Below are 16,838 nucleotides of genomic sequence, written 5' to 3' on the forward strand. Positions count from 1 at the left end.
TTCTGAAATGAATGACTAAGGAAGGCTCTATGAACTGCAGTGCATCCTGCCTGTGAAGACACAAATAGGAAATATTTCTATTAAATTGCCGTAAGATGATGTCGTGCAAGGAATATTGATGATGCTGAGGCACCATGATTTGTCCTTCAAAGATCCCTGTTCCATTTCAACAGGCTGAAATCACAGAATCAACAATTTTAGAATCAAAGTAGGTGGGTACAAAGGCACTCTAAGAGGTGGTAGAGGCCATCCCTTGCCTTAAGCAGGTAGAACAACGCCCTGTCTCACACTGACCCACAAGTTCCTCTTACAAAGATAGTTCATTGATTCTAAAAACCTTTACTGATGGAATTCCACAACCTCCCAAGGAGTCGGTCTACTTCAGTGCTCAACTTTCTTATATTCAGAATGACTTTTTCTTCTGCCTCCAGTATTTGAACTACACCTCCAATACAAAACTTCCCTACTCCTTGCTCAAGAGTAAATCATCATTAGTCATCTTTCCAGCTCTTTAAAAGTTAATCTAATTTTCACCTTTCCACATCAAAGAGCTGGAAGTCACTTGAGTTCTTGTCTAGATTAGGAGAAGCAGTATGAAATGTGTTACTGAATATTATTTGAACAAAGTTGTGGGTTTTTTTCTAAATCTTCAAGTAGGACTGCTTTTAAAAAATATACGAAGTAGTCAGGATTACCTCAAACAGAGGGCTTAAACTCACCCACCTCCTGTATTTTTTTTGATGTCCTATGGTAGGCAAAAGCAGGGAAGAAGATAAAAGAAAAAAAGATCTCTGTGTGTACCATCACAGGAACATGGACAAGAACAAGCAAATCATCAACTGCTATGCAAAGGGAAAAATTCTCACCTTTAAAAAAAACCTTCAGATGGTAAACTGCTTCATGGCAGCTGGAAAGTCAGCCAGAATTCCAGACAAACCCTGCAGGCACTTGAATGCACTCACTGAAACTCACACCCACCAACGCCACTCAGCTAATTTCTTGGATCAGGAACGACAGAAAAGCACAGAACTACTTTTTGTATCTTCCAATTTGGTAAAAGACAGCAGGTGGCTTTTTTAACACAGACCGAGAGCACAGACTTTGTTAAACAGAAACCCTGGAACCTACAGAGACTCCAGAATTTACTTTGAATCCTGGACACTTCTTAACCTAGGGAGTTACTTTTTTAACAGTGCTGCCATCCATAGCCAAGTAAAGAAGTCCAAACCCAGTGTGCTGACCAGTATTCATTTGGCCCCTCCCATGATACTTCTTCTGACCCAGCATTAACATTTGGTAATCTCAAAAATCTGAGGGATACAAGAAGGGCACATGATCACTCCAAAAATCTAACAGACCTGAGGCTTTCCCAGGAAGACATTTTGGTAGATCACATGTGAAGAGTGGGAACAGAAAAATCGTGTTTCCCATGCTAGCAAACAGACATGCTCTGAAGTTAGAAAAACTAGATAGGGTAGAAGAATCATGGCAGTATGTGGGGTATGCCCAGCCACTGCCCTGGAGGGACATCTGCTGAGATAAGGAGATTGCTCAATCTCCCAGCAGGACCCCCTCTGGGAAAGCAGCTACTTTCAGTCACGGCGAGAAGAAGACAGACCCAGAATCCTCTGGGAGACCCTATGCCGATCCTTTGTAGCCCACTGGCCTTTACCCTCTGACACCCACCCCCTGTATCCCTATATAGCTAGCTCCCTGCCCCTGCCCAACAATAAAGCTCCTTCCGTGCGGAACAGCTATCCGGGCCTCTCATCTCTCTCCCTGGTCTGGCCTGGGGGCTGCCCTGAAGAGCTGAGCTGGAATCACGAGCTGATATCACTAAAGAGCTGACAGCTTCTGCACGGGCCCTCCAGCTGGCAGCTGAGGGAAGACACCGGGCCTCGGGAAGGCGATTCCTTTTGGGACCATCTCTCCGGACCGGTCACAGCTTCCTCAGTCAGAGCTACTGACCCCTCACCAGCTGCCATAGCAGTACTTACCCAGTTTCAAAGCATGAAAGACATCAGGTTGACTCTTTTCTGTATCTGAAAGAAATACAAACATTTCTACTAGCAATCAAAAAAAAGCCCAATAATTTCTAGTAAAATTTGTATAGGAAAAACTATTAAAAACTTAAAGTACTATAAAACATATGTTTAGATATATATTTAGTAAGAACAAAGAAAGTATTGACAACTTCTTTATTACCTTTGGGAAGAATGACTCACCTGTATGGTTCTCTGTGCAAAGCTAGAAACTACAATAAGGCACCAGCACAGGCTTTTCAATTTCCATTCTCCATCAGGAAATTGTACTTGGAAACTCTTTTGTTTCCTGCCTGGAAGTCTAAATACCCACTAAAGAACCACAGTACAGATTCTGTGGTCTGGTAAAACCCTCAGTATAACAGTGAACACTCAAATAGCATGGGATCATTTTGAAAGGTGACACAAAAGGAGTTTTACAAGCTGCTCCAGTTTTATTTCCTCTCGAGTATTTCCAGGTTAATTTGCAAAGGTCACAAAAATAATAGTGTCAATTTAACTACAGCTTGCTACTTGTGAATTAATATCCTTCAGCTCCCAGATAACCATCCATAGTAAGAACTGTAATTATTACAGATGGTAATATTTTGACTGAATAATCTTTTTTTGATGTGGCTTAACAGTGCTTTGAAACTTCTGGCACTATATAAGATGAGAAAAAATAGTGATGTATTTTTCACCTTCCACTGAGGCCAGAAAAATGTATCGTCCTCTATCTTCCAAATTATTATGGACACTACAGAATCAATGGGGTAACAAGATTTTATGGAAAACAAGGAGACACTGAGAGATTTCGTGAGCCCAATTCTGTCATTTTTATGAAATACAGAAAAGGTTCATGTTCACAGCTTGACTCCAAAGGAAGTCATCTTAATATGCTGAACAAAACCAATTGCTGAAAAGCCCAAAATACTCCAAGAAACTCTTATTTTAAGACCAGGAAAGAGAGTGATGGGTCCTACATTTTCTCCTGATTCAGAAACTGCTCTTACAGAAGGAACTGTGTATGAGGTCACCACTGGAAAACAGATTTCAAAAGACTAGTTTAGGAAAGGACCAGGCTCCATACTTGCCATGTGAAAACCCTGGAAGAGAGGCAGCTTCAGGGAGCAGGAGACCATGAGAAGATGCCAGAAGGAAAGATTGCCATCTGGGAAAACCTAAGTAAGGACAGGGACAGAAGGCAGGCAACACCCAAGCCATTCCAGGCAGTTCTGAATTTGCTACTGAGAACAGCCCTGAGAAGAGTAGCTGCTTTCTCCTGGGAGGCAGTCTGCCCTATCTATGGCAATGGATCAGAAGAAAAGTTCTTTTTTTTCCTGTCTCCATATGACAGAAATGATCTTTCTTCTTTACAGGATATTCAAGACTCCAGCACTAGGAGAAGGCTGAACTATGGTCAAAAACCAATGCAAAAATTTGTGTGGAAGAGAAACATTTTTACTCCCCTCCCTGCCCAAATGAGTTACTACCCTCCTGCTGACGGAAATTCCCCCTCAGCACAGGTGACAAACATTAATCTGCTTTAAAGCAAGTCCAGTATCCTCACTTAAACAGAGTCCTTCAATACTTTAAGTCGTATGACCACAGAAGGTTTTGAAGACTCATGAGGCCAACTCAGCCTGCACGTACATCCTGTACATGTAAACACGGGGGCACTAGTGAATTCCACGGATCTCTGGTTCTGTCTACTGTAACTAACTTATGTCTGTCCTCAAGAGACTGGTCATGGGCAAACATCTACAGTGAATCGGCTCTGCCTGGCAGCGTGGCTGTATGAAAGCTCAGGAGTTCCAACTTAACCTGTAAGTCAATATCTGAGTTAACACCTTCTCTACAGCAGAAACAGATGCCTGATTTTTGTTCTTACATCTTCAAGTACAAGGGAAGCTTGACCTGCAGAAATGACACCAAATATAGACAACAAGTTCAGGGATTGTGGACATGTCCACATGGCAGTACAATACAGACATAAATAGGTAAGATTTAAGGAAGTCTATATGGGTATCACAAGTGGCATAGAGTCTAAAGTGGACTATCCTACCGTGCAGACTTTCTGCCACCATGGCTGGATGGGTGGTAGCACCTGCAAAAGGATCTTTCTAGAGCTAGCCACATGCTTATATTTTATAGCAAGCAGTCCAAAGCTGGAAAATTCAGATGCAGCTCTTCCAAACCCTCTTGTTAAGTACTTCCCACTGCTGGTTTGCATAAATTTCTTGAAAAGTGTCCCCAAAACAGCCACATAAAGACAGGAATCTTATCCTGCTAACATGGAAAAAATCTGCCGAAGTTGGGCACTTGTACCTCAGCTGAAGTAGGTGTACTTACTCCAACATTTTTAAAATCCAGCTGCAAATTACAAAGAACATCATGTACATACAAAATAAGCTCCTCAATTTCTAAATACACAATCAGAACTGCAACATTCCATACCTGCCTGAGGTCTGATCGTTGTGAGAGATTCCAAATAGTCCTTCATGTCTTTGTGTTTGAAGCCAACAGAGATGTCAAAAGGTGTTTTATGTAGTACATTCAAGTGATCAGGATTGGCACCTTTCTCCACGAGCTGCTGTGCCAAGCTCACCTTTCCACTAACAGCTGCCAGCATTAAAGGACTCCAGCCCATTGTCTTTACAGTGTAGTTACAATCAGCTCCCCAGTCCAATAGCAGATGTACCACTGCCTCATGTCCATGCTGAGCAGCTGCCATCAGTGGAGTGATATCAGGAAGGTCGTCTCTGCTGCTGTGAAGTACATTTGTGCTAAAATGGTCATAATTGTCCACAAAAGCTCCGGATTCCAGCAACAATTTCACCATGCTGACGTGGCCACCTCTGGAGGCCATTGTGAGGACACTGGCTCCTAACTTGTTCTGTGCATTGAGATCAGCACCATTCTCCAGCAAGATGTGGGCCACGCTTAGATGTCCAAACCTTGGGAGAAAGAGAGTAGAGGAGATTTAACACCTTGGATTGCAAAAACCAACATACCCTGAACCCAGAAAACTTTGTTACCAAATTGGTGTATTGAGTAATATATACACTATGAGGGATCATACACACATCACTGAATGTGACAATGGCACCTTGCTGGAGGAGAGCAATCATCAGCTGAGGACTGTAAATTAAACCATTCCACATGTACCAGTGACCATGCTCATAAAGCAGGCACCTATTGCAGAGGATGGTCTGACCAAAGCATTAAAATGCCCACCGCATTTTCTGCTTCATGGCACCAACTCATAACTTCCAGGAAACAGAGAGTCACTTACATCCTCTTATTTCCAGAGCTGTATCACGTTGAAGGATCAAAGCCAGCTTGTTTCCAGGGATCTTAATTAAGTACCCTCATTACTACTGAACAGAAATAAAAACTGCAAAGAGTCAGTGCTAACTAAGGGGAAAAAAAGACCATTTTATGAACTGGATAGTCAGTCTTTTATTTGCATTATCCCTTGTTTTCTAGTTGTGAACCACCAATGTACTCCCACAATGGAAGAAGACTCCATGAATACAGACACGTGCCCATGAAGCTCAGAGAACATGGTGAGTGGCCACCACTTTTGTAAAGTTAGCTGAACTTCCCTCAACACCAAGGGGACCAGAGGCAATCTTTAAGAGAAATGGCTCTACCAGCAGAGTGCGACAATTGGCCACATGAACGGCCTCCCCTAAAACAATCAATAGAAAGCATTCGGCTCCTCAGTCAGACAGACCAGCACAGGGGAAGTGTCTACACAGTTCAGCCCAACACCAAGCACCAAAACTGAGCAACCAGAAGAATTACTTTCAAGAAACCAAGGTGCTTGAGTTGGCTTACAGCCACATATTCCTTCCTGATAACTGGGGATACCCAGTGTGTAAGCTGACACAAGCAGGCAGACAGAACAACCACAAACTCACTCGGCTAGAATGCAAAGAGTCAATTTATCTGTTACCTCATGAACCTGGGGATGCCCAAAGAAACACACAGGCAGAGACACACAAGTGGAGAAGCATGCATCATTACCAGTTCATGCTAAAGAATCACTGGCCTGCAGTTCACACAGGCTTATCAAGAATTATTCCTGGCTACAAGGTCAGTTGAGTGATTTACAATTCTCCTTGACAGTCTTGTGGTTTTTTACCCATTCCTTCCAACACCCAGCACTGTGATGACGAGCATACAGCAACTGGCAATGGGTGTGCCATGGTATCTTGTGATTCGACTTTGTTGCAGTTGCTATGTCAGGCTTGTGCTATCATTTTGGGAGACTGCTGCATTACTAGGCCAAATTAAAACCCTGTGTAACATCAAATACCTTCCAATAAGGAAACTCGGCACTAAACCCTCCTTGTGTGGAATATCTACGAGAACTTGGTCAGAGTACTGAACTCTGACACCAGTTTTACCAGCAACCCAGTTTTGGTATCTCTTGACTATCAGAGGCGCTGGTAGTTTGTCAGTAAGCAAAAGACAATCGTGCAAACCAGTTATCTGTGAGAAAATGGAAACCCTTTACTGTTCCCAGCTGAAGAACCCCACATTTTGATAAATGTAATAGCTTGTCAAGATGTGTGCCTCGTGCTCTCGCTGCGGGCATCATGCACTACTATACGCTTGGGCACACTGCGCTTAGCACAACCCAACTTTGACACTGAAAGCAGCCTTTGTACACTACAGCAAAGCAAACGTTAGTCAAAGAAACCCCAAAGAATGCTACTAACCACTTAGAGCAAACATGAGCCCCAGAGTCCCTAGTTTCCTTCCAGAAACTACACAGTTGCAGGAGGAAGCCTCTGGGGTCTGTCTACTCCCTAGGCCTACCCTGGTAGCCCTCACTGCATCACCTCAGTAGAGCCTGCAACCCCTGCACATGGTTAATTTTATGCATATATGCTACCTCCTGTCCAATTTCAATAGGGCTAATCGCAGCCAGAAAATTAAACATCTATGTAAGTCTGAAGCCTACCTTTGATCAAACACTGTATTTCCTTTCTAGTTATCCATTAAAAAGAAAAGAGGAACATGCTCTTCTACTTTATGCTTTCTCCACAGATTTCAACAATACATACAGTACTTTGCAAATGTCAGCCAGTGATTCTTGAAATCAGTGAGAGAGTTATAGTCATCTGACGTTATTGTTTTTAGGGAATGAGCATATGGTTTTCATTAAGGAGGAAAAAAAAAAATCTAAGACTGTTTCTGCAACTTATTTTCTTTTTTTTTTTAAACCTTCATAAAATAACAAAATTGTTGAACCTTGTCTTCCTTGTTCTTACTGGGAAACCAGCTGTATGACTCATTCTTTGGGAACTTTCTATGGCCATTAGTTGAAAAGAGAAATGTTGACTTTGAAACAGAGTCTTTTCTTCCAAGTATTTTAATGCTATGAAATTTTAAAAAAGAGACCAAAACAAAAAAAAACATTTCTTCTCTCAATTAAGCATTCAGTTATTATAGAACAGCAATGCCCTCCAACCCTGCAAAACACACCTATGAGCCCAAGGTGTGCTTATAGGAATAAAGACAAGCACCAACTCCAGTATTAGCAACACGGGAACCTCCCACAGCCCAGCAGTGGGTCGTGCAAAGCACAGTATCACTGACCCAGAAAATAACCCAGTTTTGTCATTAAAAACCCTCAGCAATGATTTTCCACATCCTCCAGCAAGCCACCTAAGAAAACATGGGAAAGCCAAGTGAAATTAACTGTTTCTGTTCGCTTCAGTACGCTTTACATCAGATGTGAGTTTTCAACAAGTAGGTAAGACACGTATATACGAAAAAAACAAAACCAAAAACCCATGGAAAATTAAGTAAGGCTACGTACGTATACCTGGTGTTACAGAGGGGAGCAATGTTTCGCGTTCACATTATCTCCAATTTTGCACTGGCTTAACCAAGAAGTAGAGTGCACTGCTTCAAACGCCACATTCCTACTACGAAAAGATAATTCCTAATGCCCCTAATGCATAACACTTAGCCAACTCTACACTCGGCAGCCCCTTGTCACCCACCCCCAGGGACGGGAACAGGTGACCACTCGGATCCCCTCAGGACAGCTCCGGGATCCACCGGCAACGACCGACCGCGGCCTTCAACATGGCGCCAGCCCTCTCTCCCGCGCTGATTCCCCTGGAGCTCCCCGGCGCTCCCGGGCGCCCTCCCTCGGTCCAGGGACCGCGGTTCGGAGGGCGAGGGAGATCAGCGCCTGCGGCAGCCCGAGGGCGGAGAAGGCTGAGCCTCGGCGGCCCTCCCTCCCTCCCTTCCCCGCCCCGGGGCTGCTGCCGACTAGGCCGGTGCCCCGCGGCGAGGCGGGATGGCGGCCGGAGACGCACCCCCTCCACCGCGGCCCTGATCCTTCCCTCTCTCCCGTACCTGGCCGCTTGCATGAGGGGGCTCCATCCGTAGTGGTTCCTGCTCTGCACCGAGGCACCCTTCCGCAGCAGGAACCGCACCAGCTGCTCGTGGCCCCCCGCCGCGGCGAACTGCAGCCCCGTGTTACCGGCCTCGTCCGTGCAGTCCACGGGCACGGGGGAAGCCGGCGGGGACGACGCTTCACCGCGGGGCTCCGCCGCCGCCTCCTCGGGGCCGCATGAGGAGGAAGAGGGGGCCCCCGGATCGGCGGAGCCGCCGCCACCGGACAGCCCCAAGAGGCGTCGGGCGGTCTCGCAGTCGCCCTGCTCGCAGGCGCGGAGGAAGAGCTGGACCTGGGGGGGCACCCCGCACTCCCCCATGGGCAGCGCTGCCGGGCCCCGAGCGGCTCGGCCGCCCGCGACCGCCGCCGCCGGCTCGGCGGCCGCCGGGAAGGCAGCGGGGAGGAGGGGACTCAGCTGGCGGGAGGAGGCCGGCCCAGGGCGGCCGCAGCGCCCCGGCCGCTCTCGCACGGCGCGAAGGGGGAGCCGGGCTGCGCCGCGCTCCGCGGAGCCGGCGAGGGTTATCCCAGCCTCGGCCGGGGCGCTCGGCGCCTCTCTTGCCCTGCTGGCAGCCCCAGCGGTGCCCCACGGCTCCTGCCCCCTTCCGCAGGGGACTTCTGCCCGCTGGGCTGCAGCCGTTTTCCGCGCCGTTCTGACTGCCACGCAGTTGTCTCCGCATTACGCGTCTTTCTGCCCGGGGTCATGGCAGCAGGCCTTCGCTATGGGGCTTACTCCCTCTCACCTGATACAACAGCTCCTTTTTCTGGCTTCACAGTGTGACTTACTACAGGCTGGCGCGGTCCTTCCGTCAGCCCCACTCCGCGTACGTGATACTTCAGCCTTTGCTTGCACCGTCCTACTTTGTGCTTCTTTTAGCTCCAAAGCAGTCTCTCCCTTCAATGAGACACAGGATTCGAAGTTTGGTGTTTTCCCCTACAAACACCCATTTCCCACCTCCTGACAGCACTGATTAGTCTTTCAGTTTAAAATCTTTGAGCATAAAATATGGATTTCTTGTGTGTCTTCAGTTTCAGCCCCCCATGAAATCCTGAAATATTTTCTAGGTTAAACTGATTTACAACACCTAAAGCAAGGCAAAAAAGAAAAGAAAAATCTTGAACTTCGTCACTCAAGAATATAGCGTCCTGTCCTTGTAAATTCAGACCGGTAATTTTCTATGAAAATCAGTGACTTCAATGGCAGGACAGGACACTTGTTACAGGGTAGAGGGTTTGGGGATAAGAGGACTAGGAAAATCTACAAGGAGTATAGTAAAACTACCAAATGCCACTAAAATGTAGCAATCCCCTAGTTTTAGGCACTGGCATCCTTATCTTCCAAGTTATACAGCTTTTTGGCTCTGATACACTGCAGAGCCAGCTTGCCAGACCATAATGGCAAAGGGCCAAACAAGTTACACTTGGAGAAAGTCTACAGCAAACAAGAGTCTTGGCTGCAGTTAGGGACACTTTTCCTTTGGGAAAGTACCATTCATAGCAAAGAAAAAATCTGCATATTTATCATTACAGAACTAATAGAACAATTTCCTGGACAGGGCACATATTCAGTGATACTTCCTTCTTTATAGATACCATGTGTTACATGTGATACTGTATACACTTAGGTTAAATAATTTCCTGAAGCATAAAGAAGCTTACAGTGGCCATCATCAGAGTGAAGATGCATGGCTAGGGAGTATTTTAGTCCAGTCAATACAGCCATCCTTACATTACAACAGTATGAGGAGCTTGCCATTGTCAATATAGCTGGATGGTGCAATTCACTCCCTGTAAGATTTCAGAGCCTGGAAGAAGGAAATGGCAAGAGTGATTAATGCAATACATTATTCATGATTGAAGAAAACTGGGTCATACTTACCATATCAAAGTGCATGCTCGGATATAGTCAAATTAATGACAGGATCACTCCAGTTTATCTTTGAGATAAGCTACTGAACATGTTGATCCTACAAATATATGTTCTGTAGCTGATGATTATGCTATCAATTTCTACTAATGGTTTGAAACTCCAGACAAAGATATCATGAATGTAATTAGAAACCTAACAGCAAAAGATGCAGCACTTTTTAAAAGAAGGTTATAAGACACAGGAAATATTTGCTGGGGTTTAAAAAATGAGAGGGGAAATTATTTGTCCCGAATTCTGCTGCTGTCATCTGATGGTCATTACTGTCTTCAGTCAGCATCCTAGGCATTTATTCTGGTGTGATCACTCAGGGATTTCTGTCACTGACTGAGAATCAAGGCAAGGAAAAATAATCAAATTTCTTCTGAAATTAATAAACTGCTATGGAATATTCTCCTGCATGATGCAGTACCAAGCTCTTTGGAAAATACAGGACTTGATTTCTTGACCAATGAAAGAACAACCTAAGCCTTTCAAACTGTTTGTTAGGGTAAGATAATGGAGAAAACTTAGGTTGGAAGATAAGATGGGACAAAACAAAAACAAGATTCTCAAGTGGAGATTGTGTGTTAGTTGTTTAGAAGATTTGTCCAAACTGCATCTTCTTTGTCCAGTCAGTGAAAAATGCATTGCTTTTGACAAGAAATTCCTTCACATCAGTTCTGTGCTAATTTGTATAGGTCAATGTTAGATTGCTCCAAGGTTAAAATAATTCTAAATGACAGAAAAAGCCCTAATGAATGAAGACATTACTTTCAAATAAAGAAGATGAGAAAAGTGCAAGGAACAGAACAGGCCCACCAAAAAATGCAGAACAGTTAAGGCAAGAGTAAACATGTGAAGTCAACATTTGTGAAACTTTTCTAAGTCTCCACTGTTAATGATCTCAAAACACCAACAGGGAGATACAAGCTTTATTGATGCTACTCATCATACAGTGTGACACAAAAGAGATAAACTTAGAGTCATTGCTCTACAAGACTCAGAACTCATCATTTGCCAAACAAAGCCTAGGAAATCACTAGAGATGTAATGTACCTGTGGAACTAGTAAAATAAGTATAATATGGCAAATGTGCAATGATGTAGAACTACAAATTGGCCAGGTAACGTGACAAAAAATTCTGTTGTTCTTACAGTAGTAATATGATGTAATATATTTGGACATATACCATGACACATGAGCAAATTTCTACCTCATGTATAATTCAAGATCATGTAATATGGAGGACTGTAAAATTGCCATCCTAATCAAAAGCATCTCAGAAATGTAAAAATGCAAGTAGTCAAGCACTCTGTTCCAAAGAAATCCGTAAAACTAGTAATAGCTGACTCACTCATAATCTGCATTACCAAAGTCTGGGGATGGTGGCATCTCAAATCCCCAAGAATGATGGCATTTTTTCATGGCAATTTAGGAGGTAAAGACTTATTTTCTACTGTAAAACCTTACTGATGTGAATCTCAAGAAGGTCATACTTCTGAGAAAAAAACCTGAAATTTTTAGTGTGTCTTTTGTGTGAAGACACTTCTCTCTGCCTTAATGAAAAGGCAGACACGTATATTAGAAATACCATCACAGAAAAGAAAATGCTTCCCCAGTATCACTGGGCTCATGTATGTCAACTGTGGTCCTTTCAGACGTAGAAACAGAAACAACCTTGAAAAAATTACTAAAAACCACGTTAGTAAGTGGCTACAGTGTAGGGTGACAAAGATTAATTTCACAACAAAATATCTGCTTGACTTCTTGGTTCAGAATTTTAATCATGGTCTTCACTTTGTCTACTACAACCAGCTGCTATAACTTTATGAGGAATTTACTTCGTTTGTATGTTTCAGAATATGCCATAATTTTGACAACCTTTAAAAGAGTATTTGCAACTCAGTATTTTAATTCACTGTGTCTGCACAAGACTGTATGAAAAACCAGTCAGGTTTCTGACATAACACACCTTCATTAACACATCACATCATACCATACTTTGTGGGCAGAACTGCAGTTTTGTTCCAATACTTTCTGACAGCTAAGCTTCCTGGCCTTGGTTTCCTTTATGTACATTATCTCTTCCACTGCCTGCAGTTCATGCTTGCTATTTTGCTTAAGAGAAAAGTTATAATCAAGCAATACATACCTACAGCAAGCAAATGTATTGATTGATGCCTTTGACATGCATATTCTGTCTGTCTTTAAGCTGCCCTGGCTTGTGTGTGACCTTTTGAGCAAGGCATTTTGTGTGTGTGTGTATTATATATGTGTACACATTCACATGTACGTACTGCAGAGATCTGCAAACTGGTACAGCTGAGGTCTTGCCCAAGTAATCCACTGAATGCTGCCTCGTTTTATTGACCTGTCACTAGGAGAATTGCACACCTTTCATCAACCTGATAGAAGATCCCTGAAACAGGCAACAGTTTCTATCTCACTCATCAAGTCTGTGTTTTCAATCTGTTTTATTTTTAGGGTTCGTCCTCTCATCTCAATTCCTCAATCTCTCTGTCTCTGCATTATGCACCCAGCTTCCCTCTTGACCCAAAGCCTACCCTGTAAAACCGGGCTCCTGCTGAAGCACCAAGGACCCTTTGGCACTAGGGATGCAGGGTGTGGTTCATTTTGTGTTTTGCACGTGCTGTGCAGCTGTCTCAAATAAAGAGAGTTTCAGTGCAAACACATTAAAAAAAAATCCCTTTCACTGGTAGTACAATGGGCTGAATAATATTTTTAAAATATTTGTGCTAACAAAGGAGAGAAAGAGCAGCCAAGGTGTGAATTGGGGGGGTGATGCAGGGCAGTGCTATTTTATGCACAGTTAAAACAATGGTGAACAATGACCCCGTAGCTCCAAAGCCATCTCCAGTGGGTATGTTTTATATAACTTGGATGAATCCTCCTCTCCTTAACATATTTCCTATCTATGTCCAAAGTATTCATACATCATGTTTCCTATCATGTTTTTCTGATAACTTTTTTTTTTTAGAATATGTAAGCGTTGACTGTTTCTAAAACTAGGAACTTTATTCTGAAATACATTATTTGATACGTTATTTTTACTCCAAAAGTGTGAATTTAGGAAGCTGTTTAACTTATTGAAAATGCAGTCTTTATCAGCTGTTATTTCTTCCCATTCCATTTCCATTTTAGAGTTTTGCTTTGCTTTGGCTGAAATCACAGATCTAACAAGAGGAAAAAAAGGAAAACTTTGGATGAGGTAAATTTTAAATCTTTTGCAAAATTTAATAGCTCTATTTTTTCTGTAATGTATATGTCATCACTAAAAATAAGAATACCTTTTAATAACTATACACGTGTCAAATAGCTCATCTTATCTTACCTCTTTAGGTGTTCCCTATATGTAAACCTATCCCTTCAATGAGCTCTTTTATTTTAGGTGAACTAAATATTACCTGCAATTCAAATATACTTCAGAGAGCAATAGATACACCCTTAATTTCAGCTCTTTACATTTATTATAACGTGAATTCTTATGGACAATTACATATTGTTGTGGTTAGTCTTCTTCTCTTAGTGGTTTTTGAAAGGTTTAGTTAATATTTTGGGTACTTTTTGAGATTTAAACAAATTTCCCTTTTTAAAAATAAACTTTTCAAATGTATTAATTATTCCACCAATCTTCTGTTTTAATTTGGACAACTAAGGGCACAATAGATCTTTCTAGATAAGTAATTAGAGTTTTTATCTGACTTGTTTGGTTACTCTATTTATCTATGGCTGAAACTCCTGAAGCAACTGAAATGGTAACTCACTAAACACTAAAAAATCATAACAATTTTTTTTTAAACTTCCATTGTTATTAAACCTGAAAGAAATAAGAGAACTTCTTAAAAGGAACTTTCCATGAAAATGTTACTACAAGTTTTATGGCTAGCAGTAAACTCATTCACTTGCCTTATTAATTGTAGATTTTTTTTTTCTCTGGGGCTTATTTGTACGTTCAGAAAGAATTCTTTACACCTTAAGTATTTCAGCTCAGAAAGTTCAGTCTTCCCATCACATTTACATTCCAAAAACTTTTGAAAAGGTTTGAGAAAACATGTCTTTGCCTTCATATTCTTTACATCTTGTACAAACCTCTTTGTGAATGCAAATAATTGATTCTTAATGATTTTTACATTAACCTCATTACTGTACTTTCTCTTGATGAATTTCCTCTGGTTTATGTGTTTGGACATCATCCCCAGAGAACTACTAATGTTTGCTAGCATTACTTTCAATTCCCACCACGATGGTGATCACAGAAATCTTCACCCTTTACTTTGCTGTAAGAGCATTATTACGGCCGAGAGCAGTTCAGTCACGTTCGGTTCTCTATTTCCTGCTTTTTGTTTTAGTCATGTGATCATGTTCTTGTGCTTCTTCCATATTGTTCTAATACTTAAAATACTTAAATAAAATACAGATTCTTGTAATATTTAAGAACCTCTGCAGCAGAACTCTGTTTTGTTTTGGTTTGGTTTTTTTTCTCACTCTTCTTAATTAACTCTTAGTCCCACATTTTGCTCTTTACCTCTTCCCAATCTCCCAGATAACTTCTTTTGGGAGTCCAGGAGGATCTCTTCTCCTTTGATTCATTCCAGGAATAGGCTTCCTTTATTCAGAAATGACGGTGAGCAAGGAGACAAAGCAAACACTGTGCATGCAATCATTGGTGCCACCTGACTCTTCAGACCCAAAGCTTGCTAGACACAGCTTCCTTTATATGCAATGTAAATTCTCATGTCCAACATACTGGTATTTATTAGTTGTCTACAAGGCATATATTTTATGCCTATATAATTACTTGTGATAGCTAGCTGTATAGCTGATTAAGAAATAATCTGTCTATATGCACACTCACTTGCAAATCCACCTAAATTACTCAATTTATACTAGCTTGCCAGAATCAGTCATTGGTTTTCAGCACCCTTCTGTCCAGGGCATGGCCTCACACAGTAGTAGAGTTTGTGTTGTCACATACAATATCTGTTATCATGTAAAATCAGAAGGAGCTAATAGCTGTATACTCTGACCCTGTTAGTGATGAATTTTTTCCCTTCCTTTGTTTTATTCACTCCTCAGCAGTGCTGGTGAGCACCGCCCAGTGCTGTGTACTGGCTGAAGTTCTCTCTCTGGGGATGGCTGAACTCATCCGCTGGGTTGATCTTGACAGGCCTCCAACAGCTGAGGATGTTGCAGTGAACAGTCTCTTTGTAAAATGCGTGGAGCAAATGACACCTCAAAACCCGTTCCAGCTCCCTACTGAATGTGAGAGAGAAACTGTATCCAGTTATGTTACATTTACATTAAACTGTTTCAAATGCAAAATCAGGAATTCTCGTGTCATCTCACAGCATCCAGATCACAAATGTAGACAGATGGGGCTGCATCCTGTTAGGGCCTGAAGTAAAAACAGCAGTAAGGCTATGTTGTTGAGTATGAAGCAAATCTGAAAGTTTCGACTAGTGCTACTGTTGTTTCTTTCCCCCATAATTCTGTCAAGCCATACAACGGACTGTCCATTATCTGGATAATAAACTTGGGATATTCGCTAGTCTTCTGGATTTCCCTCTATGAGGCCACAATGGTTGGCTTCTTTTTTCAACCAAGAACACTCCTTTCTTCTTCAAAAAAACTTGTCATTAATGCCTATAAACTTCTTAGCCCATGTTCTGCTCTACTTCTGAAACACATGCTATTCTAGAGGCAGAATGGATGAAGCCTGGTTTCCTATCAATTTGTTTCCTTCAACCCCAAAGCTCTTCCTAGTACCTCATCAGAAATAACCTCCCTTGCTGTCCTGCAGCTCTGGATATTTCTGTCCGTAGACAGCCAGCCTTGGGGCTATCCCAGTCACTTCCAATGGCCGAAGCACCTTGCTGTGGCCCTGGCAGCTTTGTGCCAGCCGAGCTTTGCCTTGCTGGGGGGTACCCCTGCATATCTGCTATGCAGCTACCAGTGCTTATGAAAGTCCCTCAAGCTTCAGGGCGACCAGATCACCTCTCTCTTGAAGGGTGACAGCAGGTGTGCGAAGGGGACGTGTCTTCCTTCCTCCTCCCCACATCCCAGCTGTGACCTGGCAGAACCGGGATGGCCTCCACTCCCTCCCTTCCCCGGGATAGGTCAGAACCAGTACTGGTTCCACCGGTTGCGTCCCCAGGGAGAACGCGGAGTAGGCTGGAGCCGTATTCGTTCCCTGGGGTGCTGGAACCCTCGGGGGCCAAGCACCCTTTCGACCGCCAGGAAATAGAGGGCCATAGTTTCCAGGGGAGGTGGCTGGCGGGCGGCAGGGGCTCAGCACCCCTGGGGGGCAAGCGAGGTAGGTTCCCCTCGAGGGTACCACTCCCCTCCCCGCGGCAGCGCCCGTGCCCGGTTCTTCCGCGCCGCGCCCCTCCGGGCTGGCCCGCGGCGGGGCGGGGAGGAGGGAGGAGTCGGCGGCGGAGGAGCCGGGCGGGCTTCCAGGCGGGGCAGC

General features: G+C 43.4%; 1 protein-coding gene across 6 annotated transcripts in view; it reads right to left on the reverse strand.

Moving 5' to 3' along the window:
* The window catches only part of ANKS6 (ankyrin repeat and sterile alpha motif domain containing 6), a 48,429-nt gene extending 39,611 nt beyond the window's left edge, over positions 1 to 8,818 (reverse strand). For 4 of the 6 annotated variants that reach the window (XR_005601453.1, XR_005601451.1, XR_005601452.1 and 1 more), the window contains exons 1-3: positions 8,406 to 8,818; positions 4,479 to 4,978; positions 1,998 to 2,042 (exon numbers count right to left, since the gene is read on the reverse strand). Coding sequence is in view for 3 of the 6 variants with exons in the window: in XM_039549161.1 (XP_039405095.1) it covers positions 1,998 to 2,042; positions 4,479 to 4,978; positions 8,406 to 8,764 (904 nt within the window). In the remaining 3 variants the exon portion in view is untranslated. Of the gene's footprint in view, positions 1 to 1,997; positions 2,043 to 4,478; positions 4,979 to 7,863; positions 7,981 to 8,044; positions 8,128 to 8,405 lie in introns of those variants that run through there. The other 2 variants (XM_039549162.1, XM_010393882.4) reach the window with 2 other exon arrangements.
* Positions 8,819 to 16,838: the final 8,020 nt, after the last annotated feature.

This window comes from Corvus cornix, chromosome 2 (assembly GCF_000738735.6).
Source record: "Corvus cornix cornix isolate S_Up_H32 chromosome 2, ASM73873v5, whole genome shotgun sequence".
NCBI classification, from domain to species: domain Eukaryota; kingdom Metazoa; phylum Chordata; class Aves; order Passeriformes; family Corvidae; genus Corvus; species Corvus cornix.